At 42.7% G+C, this 12,466-nt stretch overlaps 1 protein-coding gene and 1 long non-coding RNA gene across 2 annotated transcripts in view; one reads left to right on the top strand and one right to left on the bottom strand.

The window, feature by feature from the left end:
- The first annotated feature begins 1,716 nt into the window (after window positions 1-1,716).
- Window positions 1,717-2,753, top strand: LOC122133756. Its single transcript, XR_006152971.1, has 2 exons — window positions 1,717-2,073; window positions 2,636-2,753. It is a non-coding gene; the product is annotated as an uncharacterized LOC122133756 (long non-coding RNA).
- Window positions 2,754-10,758: 8,005 nt separating this feature from the next.
- ptch1 (patched 1) overlaps window positions 10,759-12,466 on the bottom strand; it is a 48,380-nt gene continuing 46,672 nt past the window's right edge. Inside the window, 4 exon segments of the mRNA XM_031585505.1 lie at window positions 10,759-10,980; window positions 10,982-11,156; window positions 11,240-11,430; window positions 11,920-12,217. Of these exon segments, the coding sequence (XP_031441365.1) occupies window positions 10,759-10,980; window positions 10,982-11,156; window positions 11,240-11,430; window positions 11,920-12,217 (886 nt within the window).

Raw genomic sequence — 12,466 nt, 5'->3', positions numbered from 1 at the left:
TCTGAACGCAGGTTTGTCATCTTCACAATAAACATGTGTACATCACCCTAATGGAAACATGTGTCAACTATCCAAATCAATCTGGCATGTGGTTTGACTTGGAGCCACTGGAGGGAAGAGGAAAAACAGGCCCTAATGCAGTTCTGTGTAGGCATCACAGGAGACCATCGGCCTTGGCCTAGTCTCCTCACAATCACTGGAGCTGAAATGTAAATAACGGTCTCGTTTACACTCCCCGGCAAAATAAATGATGCGAGAGGAAATGGGGGTAAACAACATCAGTCAAAATAATCACTCTCATGCCGCATCACATTTGGTGGATTTTTCACTGTGTACTTCAACAGGCCAAAAATGTTGTCCTTAATTATAACAAAATGGATGATGAATGACATTTATTGTAAGCCATGCAGGTGTCTTTCAAGACCTTTCTGCATTGCAAAGGTTGGAGCAGGGCAAGATGTAAGACACATTTGTAAGATGTGTGAATCTTTACAAGGAAGAGCCTGAGAAACTGTATGGGCACTCAAATGCCCAACATATGGACGCAGTCTATTTTTAGGTCATACTGGCTTTAAAAAGACTGAGTGTTGCTACAGAGGCCTATTAGAGCAAGGCACTGCACGCAACCACAATTATAAAAGTCTTATCACAACATGAAAGGAAGGGCCAAAGGCAAGCGCTATTTGTTTCATACTGTAATGTCATGGGCACAAGAGAGGAGGTGGGAAAGAATATGAATGGGAAAGGCCATGGGTGTGAGATTCAAATCCAGCTTTTCTTCACAAATTACGTTACTTGGTTAGTGGTAATAAGACATTCCAGCCTGTGTCGAGAAGTGAAAAAAAATAAAAAATAGGAAAATTGTAACCCTGAGCGAGATGTGGCGCAGTGAACATCAGTACATTATTGGCATTAGAAGTATAGTATATATACACATATATACATATATATAACTATAAAGATACAGGTGAACTAACTAAAACCAGAGCGCCCAAACCACAATGAGGTTATGAGGTGTGTGAATTTAAGGCAGAAAATGAAGACTGCATAACTTCATAATTTCAATAGTGAATCGATCCACGTCTGGGCCTGGGTTAAAATCTTGTGCTTAATTTTCACTGAAAAGATTTTAAATTGGCCTTATGTTAGGATAACGTCATTTACATAAAACCGCCAAGGATCTCACACATACTATGACGACTCCACCCTTGGCTCTGGTGTGTGGCATTCTAAACATGCTGCGCTTTTATAAAATAACGTGATTCTCGAAAACAAAACTTGACGTTATAGAGAAACATTCTGTACTCTGTGTTCTGTGTACACTGTAAAGATAGAAAGCTACACAGCATGAGGTCAGTCTTACTTAAGTGCTTAACACTCATGTTTATAAGCTTATAAGCTTATAATTTATAAGCTTATTATGAGGTGCCACCTTATATGATAAAAAATGTAGTTTAATTGGCAGTGGTGTTACCAGGATGTCATCTGTGGTGGGGCATTTGGGTATGTAGGGAGGGCAACTAAACAGCAATAGATAATCTCCAAAACCCTCCCATCTGCCATAGCATAGGCCGGGGCAATTGCAACTTTGCAACACAATCACTAAAATATACTTGATTCAGTCCAACTGGACCCATAGCCGTGGACCCAAAGACGTGAAAATAAGTTTAGCTTCCTTTTTTTATCAATATCGCGGGGTGTGACGGGCCGAGCCTCGGTTTACCGTCAAAATGTGGGTTTGGCTCAAAAAGCTCAGGGACAGAGGGTTAAAAAATATACGTCTTAATATCTCTTCAAAATATCCAGGAGACCTACTAAGCCTATAAATCAGCAGAGGACAAAAATCAGCAGTCTCCGGATCCGGCTATGCCTCTAAATATGCAGAGGACAACATTCAGCAGTCACAATTTCCATAAAAATACCTGCTAAGCCTCATATTAAACAGAGGACAACAATCGGCAGTCTAAAGGTCTACATAACTGCACATACCTGACAAGACAAAACTGAACTCTACCCTCGACAGAACAATCAACATCTATAAGAGGTGGCCAGCACCATTTTAAAAAAAAGGGGGTAGACACTAGCCTGGATACCAGACCGAACTTAGCCCCGCCCACACATCTTTTGGTTGGGAAGTTCGGTCTGGCATTACTCCATTGAGGAGAAATTATCTGCGGCTCGATATCGGCCGTACCAATCAAATTGTTAAGGCGGGCTTTATACGATGATGGACAGATGATCAACAGTAACGTAACCAACTACGTCACCAACACACGAGTTGAATTTGTTTTCAACAAACATGGCTGCCGCTGGAGAGCTGAAATGTATAGATTCGAGTCCATTTAGACATTGACAGTGCATTCATTTTGAAAGAGGAACAGAGAAACGCGATTAAGGCATTTGTCAATCGAAAAGATGTTTTTGCCTTCCTTCCTACGGGATCCGGTAAAAGTGTAATGTATCAGCTGCCCCTGGTCACATACTACGTTGTTCTGATTGGTTGTAGGTAACCAATTGAGCGAAGAGGCATTTTTTCTCCTGGTTCGGTTGAAACACGCCCCATAATCACAGCCCAATGGAGCGATATCAGACTCATATTCTGACTAGAATTATGAGTATGACATCGTCAGGCTAGGTAGACACATCAAACAATACAAAATGACAAGACAGACCCTGAGACCTGAATATAGCAATCCTCAGTGTGCTAAAACAAATACATAACTATGTAATACATAATCACATTTTGCAGGTATGTAAAAAAAAAAACAGGCCCAGACCATGTATCATCCCTACTGCCATAACAGGGAATCAGCAGTCCAATTAAACCGGGAACCAAAATAAATGTTCTGGGTTTCCGGCGACACTTCTTTGTGTCGGACCGACCAGCTAGCAGAGGACAAACTCCTAACTGGTTGGTAATCCATTTCCTTGTTCAATGAGACACCATTGGTCAATCAACTTATTATTAAGTAAAAGTAAACACTCATAAATACTTGGATGGGTTCAGAGAGTTAACATGCTTCACATCAGTCTGTCATTGTTCCCTTTTACAAGTTGACACCACACTGCAAATAGGACTACGCTCGTTCTTCAATTGATAGCTCTGGCCTTAGAGGTCAACATCTTTCTTGTCTTCCTTATCAGATGCTAGCATTTCCTGTTACTTGTTCAGCTGCCGCTAAGTGGTCAGACTAGCCTCTTTTGAGGTTGCTAGGAGGTTGGGAAAGATACTGGGAAGTCATTGTTAGGGTAATTTCACAGTTGATGGGTAATCAGCTTTTCTTGCTCTTCTACATGCTTTAGGAGTTCATGTATGATGGCAATTGAAAAAATCAAAACAAAAACTTGCAGCCCTAAAGAGCAAATACAGCCTCCAAAAACAAAATCTGGTGGTGCTTAGGTGCAGATGTCACAAACAAAAATAAATCTTGCAGCCCTGAAGTGCAAGAAGTGCAGAAAAAACCTGTTAAACCATTTATTTCACTATATCCTCAAACACAGACCAGTTATGATATGACCCCTCGTGTTTTGCTTGAATAGAGCTGTCACCCCAGATACTGATGAGGTCGAACACCTCCCTGTCCCTCCATCGAGTGCCCTTGAGACCTAACCTGCCCCTAATTGAGTGCCCTTGAGACCTCCCTGTCCCTCCATCGAGTGCCCTTGAGACCTCCCTGTCCCTCCATCGAGTGCCCTTGCTGCCGTCTCCCATTTGCACTTTGGTCAAATCTTTGGTGTGACTCCCGCCAGCACAGAATCATGACGAATGTCGATGGAGATTTACGAGTGAATCACATGAATTCCGGTATGACTGTTCAGACTGAGGCGCATAGCAAGTTGCAGATTTGTATCTGATTAAAAACCACATGTGGCCCAAATCAATAATCAATAAGATTTGTATCTGATTTAAAACCACATGTGGCCCAAATCTGAATTGAAAGATTTCATGTGTCAGATATGAGCGGGGAAAAAAAAATCACATTTGGGCCACTTTCTGCTGCCTGGCTGTAGCCTTATTTTCGAATCACATTATAAGTTTCCCTTTTGATTTCAGTGTGGGATAAGTGTCAAATGCAGGTTTATATCTTGGTTATTAGTGTACTGCTGGCAGAGGTAAAGAGTAGACTGGCTACGCTAAGGAGGAAGAACAAAGAAGAAAGAACAAGCCAGGGCTTCATTCTACAAGGATCCAATTAAGTTAAGACTGTGAAGTCTTAAATCAGTCAGGAGAGAAGACAGAAAATTTGGGAGTTGACAGAAAGGGCCTTCAGGAGTATCTTCAGGAGAGGAGTATCTGCAGGAGTATCAGCAGGTCTTCAGGAGTATCTTCAGGAGTATCTGCAGGAGTATCTTCAGGAGTATCTGAGTATCTTCAGGAGTATCTGCAGGAGTATCTGCAGGAGTATCTGCAGGAGTATCTGAGTATCTTCAGGAGTATCTGCAGGAGTATCTTCAGGAGTATCTTCAGGAGTATCTGCAGGAGTATCTTCAGGAGTATCTTCAGGAGTATCTGAGTATCTTCAGGAGTATCTGCAGGAGTATCTTCAGGAGTATCTGCAGTAGTATCTTCAGGAGTATCTGAGTATCTTCAGGAGTATCTGCAGGAGTATCTGCAGGAGTATCTTCAGGAGTATCTGCAGGAGTATCTGAGTATCTTCAGGAGTATCTGCAGGAGTATCTGCAGGAGTATCTTCAGGAGTATCTGAGTATCTGCAGGAGTATCTGCAGGAGTATCTGAGTATCTTCAGGAGTATCTTCAGGAGTATCTGAGTATCTGCAGGAGTATCTGAGTATCTTCAGGAGTATCGGAGTATCTTCAGGAGTATCTGCAGGAGTATCTTCAGGAGTATCTGCAGGAGTATCTGAGTATCTTCAGGAGTATCTTCAGGAGTATCTGAGTATCTTCAGGAGTATCAGCAGGAGTATCTTCAGGAGTATCTGCAGGAGTATCAGCAGGAGTATCTTCAGGAGTATCTGCAGGAGTATCTGAGTATCTGCAGGAGTACTTGACTTGAGTATCTTCAGGAGTATCTGCAGGAGTATCTGAGTATCTGCAGGAGTATCTTCAGGAGTATCTTCAGGAGTATCTTCAGGAGAGGAGTATCTTCAGAAGTATCTGGCCCGCCTAGGTGGAGAGAGGTGCAAGAGGTTGTGCGATGTACAAGGGCTGCATCGCCTCCTGGCTCTAATGGGGTACCTTTGTGTGTTTATAAAGGAGCACCTGATGTTTTGAAGTATCTATGGAAGCTTATGGTGATTGTATGGAAACAAAGAACAATTCCAAGAATGTGGTGTCGGACAGGTGGTAATTTCATTCCGAAGGAGAAGAACGCTGTGATTATGGGCCAATTTCGAATTTTGAAGTCTTCTGAATGTGGAAGGAAAGCTCTTTACTGTGGTAGCAAGGTGATTGGTCTCCAATTTCAAGGCAAAGAGTTTGACAGATATTTCTGTACAGAAAACAGGAATCCAAGGATTTTCTGGATGTTTGGAACATAGTAGCATGACGACTAAAATTGGTAAAATTAGTTACTTTGGTCAGTATATGCTGTTTCGATTTTAGTTCACAAGTTAACCATGAAAATGTTGGTAACACAAAAATGGCTTCAAAGTAATTTGTTGATTGGATGTGGAGAAAATTTCAAAAAACAACAACAATCAACAAATGTATTTTGATAAATTTGAGGGAGGGGGGAAACAAGATTTGAGGACTGACGTTTGAAACCATGCAAGTTAGCGTAACCTTTCTAACCTGATTCGTTTTTAACATAGACGCTACTAGTCGTAACTCAAACAGCAGCATTACATCATTCTCTACAGGTCACCACAGCACACCTGACAACTTCCAATGTAGCCCCCCCCCCATACCACACAGCCTACAGACCCCTGCTGATTGGCTAACAAGTTATAGATTATGACTTTATGGGTAGTAAAAAAGTAATTATGCAGGGCACGGTGACATAAAGGGCCACGCACATTACTCTTCGGCAGGTCTCGGGTCTATTGGAACAAGCATGAGGAACGTTTTGGCCACCACCATCCACGCGGTTCAGAGAAGGGGGAGCCCAAACCTGTTCCCATCAGGACGTTTTCAAGGCTGTGTGCTTTTTTTCATTACTCAGAACGTTCCAGCTGTATTGTAACTACAACCAATTTCCTTGCAGTCCATAAAGCTGTCAATCAAAGGCATACGGGAGAGGGCTAACGGGACGGGGGGGGGTTGGGGTGGGGGTGTGGGCTGGTGGTCGAACGTGTGACCAGATGTCAGCAAGTTTAAAATCTTTGGGCAAGGTTATGTAGCCATGCCTTTGAGACATGTATTAATTCAAACTGTTTCCACTTGGTATTCCATCTGGTTTAGTTTTACACAATAGGACATAAGTTAAGCCAAATCAAACACATCTTTTTGTGCACAAGTGTTAAGCCAAATCAAACACATCTTTTTGTGCACAAGTGTTTGTAGAATAACCCTGTACATTCAGAAAAATCAATGCAGTCACACATAACTTTTTTTTTCTTTAAATTTATTTATTAAAGTTATTAGACAAAGAGACAAATAAGTTATAGTGTTCTTTTATTTGTTAGAATTCTATCAGTGTTTGAACATTATTATTAAGAGAGCTAGTACGATTTCTCTACTTTCATGGCTAGCCTTTCACAAACCAAAAAACCAGCTGCAAGAGCATCACACTCTCCTATAGTAATACTGTGGGGGACCTTAGTTTTGTCTGAGAACAAGTTAGCAATGAAAGTGTGCCTGTACCTTAATGTATTTTCTCTTGTTATATTTCCACAAAATTGGTAGCATTACATATAAACTCTTTAAAAATATACTTTTGTCCAAATAACTTGCAACTACTATGTACACTACAAAAATAAATTTTCATATAAATAAATTATATGGCATACATTTATCTTTGTAACTGAAACAACATACATCCACTCCGAGTGAGGAAAATGGCCGTCTGCAAAACCATTGAATTAAAAAGTCCTCTAAGAGCTATGACAAATCGATGATGTAAAGTGTTATATACTCTTTTGTCCTATTTTAACATTAGTAAGCACTTTATACAGATCAACAATCCATTAATGTAAAACAAAAACTGTAATAGTGTTTTTCAACATAAAAATCCCTGCATTTGTCACCAACTGGCATTTTGACCATAACTGGAAAAAAAAATCAACACAAAACCAAAAAAAAAAGTATAATACAAAAATATAAATATTGCAAAACCAAATGTAAAAAAATAATAAAATATTTCAAAATACAATAGTTGCCAAGCCATGTTTTGGGTCCATTCTCTGCCCAATGTTACATCAGGAAGAATAAGAAAAAGAAAGATGTGGTCTAAAAAGATATGGTCACGCAAATTACTAACAAGACGAGAGGACGATACACAGAAGTTATATATGCAACACAACACGGAGAACCACTACAGGAACAGAAGTCTACTTTTTGTTTTATGACAGGACAAAACTGAGGGACGGAAAAGGATGAAGAGGACTGAAGCAAACTGCAGAAAATGAACGACTAAAAACCTGACCCCACAAGCTTTTACAAACACCATTTGCCTCCCGACGGTGTAAGGGGAGGTGTGGACTCCAATTAGTGCTGTGTTCGTAACACGGTGGACGTTTTATGAGGTGAGGTCAAGTGAGACTTTCGTGTGCTTAAACCGGGGGGCCAGCAGTTGTGGTTCTTGTCATTGAAGAGGTCAGATAGGCCATTTAGTGCGCAACCTTTGCAATGCCAGTTGTGTAAGCTTATAGACTTAAAACACACAGTGAGCTTATGCGCTAGTTCGCTTTCGCTTATTGAGTTCCTGGTTGATTCAGATATTATTACGGTAGGTATAGTTTCAGCTTACACCTTGATTCAAAATCTGAGTTAATGACAAACCAAAAAAAAAAAAAGAAGATGTATTGCACAGAATATGTAGCTATACAATACTGGTCAATATTCCAAAACAGGTATTATGGACGGCACAGAGTACAGTTGTGTAGTGTGTAGTCTTTCACCCTCTCCACCTTTGATGAGTACAATACGATGTGAAGCGAGGGTCGACACTAAATGGCCTGATACAGTGAAAGATGCCCCCAAATGTGAGCAGATAGATTCAGAAGCAAATTTCTGAGGGAAATGGCCTAACTACAGAGCTACGGTTGTCACGAAAGGCATAACCAAACCAAACCGAAAACGAAAGGAAAAACAACAAAGCAAACGACAAACAAACCAAACATATTTTTCTATGTATGACTCGTCATAATTTCCACGCATAGCGTGTTTCAAAGTTTAACAGTAAATTATTTTTTATACTACCACAGATTTGTGATAAAACATTTTAACAGACACATTTGTGCACCTTCAAATGTGCACACAGGCATACACACAAACACCACGCACACACTATTGTTCACACACACACACACACACACACACACACACAACACACACACACACAATCACATACACAAACACACGCAGTGCAGGCCTTTTTGAAGAGTCTCTCTTGTTTAAACTATGACCACACACAAGCACCATTATTATCAACATCAGGCCATACAAATTTGAAGAATAGCTTAACAGAACTTTTTCATAGTACCACCACTATAAGAGCAAAAAATACCGTGAATAAATCACTTAGTGAAATATGAAATGCTTCACTCAATTATGTCTACCATTTAACCCTGGAGGATCCTCTCAACATGCAGTACAGTCGACCTCAATCCTTTCTACCTACGGCTAGTCCTCAGACTGCTGTAAGAGGGACAGAGGGCAGTATGGCTGCATTCAATCAAATGTTCTCCTCAGTACTTCTCGTTACTATACCAGAGAAGAGGGCTGTGTCCTCTCCTACTGCACTGACTAACACCTGACATTAAAATAACTACAACTCGTGTCGATGTATCTGTATCTTGTACTGTGAATGACTTAATACGCACCTTAATAAGAAGGCTATGCTCAGTCTGAGTTTACCTGAGTCCCATTGCAGAGTAAATAGTGAAGGACCAGGTTCACAGAGGAAAATGGAAATGTGTTTTCTGAAGAGCGCCCCCTACAGAATGGCACCAGGGGACTGCTGAATGTTGTCTTTTACAAAACTATATGTCCATCAAGCTAAAGTTGAACATAGCATGGTCAAAATAAACTATATGTCAATCAAGCTAAAGTTGAACTTTGTATGGCCAAAATAAAAAAAAATGATATTAGCTCACCATCATTGCTAGCATTTTGTTTTAACTCTGTAATGTTTTCTACGTAAGACTGCCTAGTAGAGTAAAGAGTGACCTCAGGAAAGACACACTTGTTCAGGGCTCCAAACACAATCATAACCCACACAAACACACCTGCACATACATACACACACACACACGCACACACTTCTATATTACAAATGAAATAATTGCATAGAATTATACATGTACATTATACAATGTTATTAAGCAGCAACTGTTTTCTGCTGAAGTTGTCCGTCTAGGGTGAAGCTTCCTGCATGGCACAGATACACAAGACGAGTGAACAGTAACGACAGGATCACACATACGAACGCCCGCCCCTGATGTCCTCCAGACCGTTTTTGAAAACAAACTCGGAAACGAGGTGTCTGAAAACACCCCCGACAACAAACAAATAAACAAACAATAAATAGCTACTTTTGTTTTTTTATGTATTTACATGTGTGTACACATTCTTTAAATACTTATAGAAATATCTAACAAAAAAAAAAACATAATTGTACACTATGTTATACAGTAAGGGTGAAGCACCAAGGAGTGCTGCTGGTCAAGTCTTCCCCTCCCCAGCCCCTACCTGAAGACTCAGGAGCAGAAGGGTAGGTCCCATCTTTGGCCATTGTGCTTGGTCTTCTCTAACCCTGCGAAGACAGGAAAAACAACCACTTCAGACTATGCACAGTGAAACACAAATGTATGCCAGCCGGCAAATGTAGCACTGAAAGCGCGACGAGGGCTGAAGCATGATTAAAAGAAGTTACAAATATTCTGGCCATGTCTTGAAAATGAAAAAAGTCATAAAGTAACACCAACTTCAACTAAATCCTAGAAATGATAATCCTGTTGGGCTGGGAGTGGCGGTGGCTGGCGAGGTTTCAGAGCCGTGCTGATGAGTTCATGTTACACAACTGTTGTAAAATCTAACTGTCATATGATGTCATGTCTCCTGTATGACCATAAAATGCCAAACTATGCACTTGCTGGTACACCACAGCGTGCCTTCGGAAGCTTGTCAAAGCCAACACGCCATTTCCAATTACAAATTATATTCTGCGCTTGGTCTCGGAGAGGTCACGATCTGACAAAACACTCGAAGACGGAGGTGGAACATTTCATGAAAAAAATGAGGACGGCAATGAACACTGTATTTGGGTCAACGGGAACCGAGAAATATCGAATAAACACGTATGACATATTTCTTGTTGTTAAATTAGCGGTTTCTAGAAGACAGCTTTCCGAATGAGTCTGTGGGCCTTGGAGGAAGGCAGCCTGCTGCTGACGCAAAGTGACTTGCTCCTCTAAGGTTAGCAACCATACTGCTAAATCTCCCTTGGCCCCGAACTTTTGAATTGTGGCACGAGCAGCACAATTGAGCGAGTCAAATAAAAATTGAATCAAATCAAATAACAAGTAACTGAATGATGGTGTACTTTTAACCAAGCTAACCGCTTTTGACTCAAATATGTTTTTCTAGGAAACCCTCCCACTAGGTCTCTCAGACTCTAGTCCCCTCATCTCTCACCCTCAGCTGGAGGCGGTCCCGATGCGGCCACTGGGGGCGTCATACTCCATGTCCTTGAAGTCCATGCCCTCTAGATGGGACCTGCGGTGCCTGACGGAGTCTCGCGAGGGCACGTGTGGATCCTGGAATGACGGGCTGCCGCCGCTGCTGCTGCTGTCCGAGTACGTCTCCTGAAGGCTGACGGGGGTAGCTGTCGGGCAGGGTGAAGGGCTGGGGGTAGCTGGGGCTGTGCACGGCCACGGTGACCGACGCAGAGGCCGTCACCGTGGTGATGGGCTGGCCGTAGGCCGGGTTGGACGAGGGGTGCGGGTGGTGTTGGTGGTGCGCCGCCGAGCGGTGGTGCTGCTGCTGCCCTGCCGAGCGCTCCCTGCTGTGGCCCGTGGGGCCTTCGGGGTAGCGGCTCCGGCGTGGGGGTCAGTAGCGGTTTCGAAAGCGTCCATGCGCGGCCGGTGGGGGGGCGGGGGTTGGGGTTGGGGCTGGGGCTGGGGCTGCGAGGGGGGCGGAGGTGCTGGCTGGCGGCGGTACTGCTGGTGCTGGTGGCCGCCGCTCTGGTCCCTCTTGGGGTCTTTGCTGCTGTAGCGGCGGGCGAGGTGAGGCGGCGCGGCGGCTTCCTGAGGGTGGGGCGCGTGGCCGGAGCGGTAGGGCTGAGGCTGCCGCGGGTCAGAGTGCAACGCCTGGGAGGGAGAAGAAAAGGCGTGAATACAGATCTATACAGTCCTGAAAGTGAAGCATCAGGGGGAGAAAAGGCGTGAATAGAGATCTATACAGTCCTGAAAGTGAAGCATCAGGGGAGGAAAAGGTGTGAATAGAGATCTATACAGTCCTGAAAGTGTGCTTTCAAGAGAAGCAATGAGCATGGATATGGTGGACGTGTAGCAGTTAGCGAGTCCTTTTTCCATTTAAATGAACAAGATTGGATAGGTCATGAAGGGCCTTGCATGTTTTATGTTCATCCCAATGAAAAAATAGATCAAGGTCATTCATTTAGCTGGTATGAGTATGAGTTTTATAGTGGTATGGTATAGTTTGATAGAAATATACCTATATGGTAGCTTAAAAACGTAAGATAAGGACTTTGCATCATTTTTTGAATAGAGATAGGGTACTGGGCATTCATGGTTTGTTGCAAATCATTGCTAATAGCAAATCATTCTAATGCTCACCGAGGGCACTGGGTAGGCAGGCAAGTCCACCTGATGTGTAGACTGGCGGCCCAGTGGGCCTGGCCGCACCTCCTCCGGCCGGGCGGAAGGCTTCCCCCTGCTGGGCCGGAGGTCATACTGCTGCAGCTCCTGGCTGATGCCGGACACGGTGGTGTTAGAGCCGTACTCGGAGTCCGACGAGTCTGAGCGGTGCCCGTGGTGGTGGTGTGGCGGGGGCGCACGGCAAAGCGGAACCACCTGCCGGGGGCGGCTCGGGTGAGGGGTGGGCAGCTGGCTCCGTCCATTCCACGGGCGACACCTGAGACATACAAAAACAAAAACAAAAACACTTTTAGTTATAACAGATTAAGTCAAATTGAATGAATAAATGAATAAATAAATAAATAAATATTTTATTGGTAATAATCATAAGAATCATAAGAATAAGAACAAGAAGAAGAATAAAACAATAACAATGTATTGATATAATTATATAATTAATAATAATAAATACATTTAGAAGATAAAAAAATGGCTGTTTTAAGATATATGTTCTTGCTCTTGAGAG

Source organism: Clupea harengus, chromosome 18 (genome assembly GCF_900700415.2).
Source record: "Clupea harengus chromosome 18, Ch_v2.0.2, whole genome shotgun sequence".
Taxonomy (NCBI): Eukaryota; Metazoa; Chordata; class Actinopteri; order Clupeiformes; family Clupeidae; genus Clupea; species Clupea harengus.
This window is presented reverse-complemented; position numbering and strand designations above follow the sequence as displayed.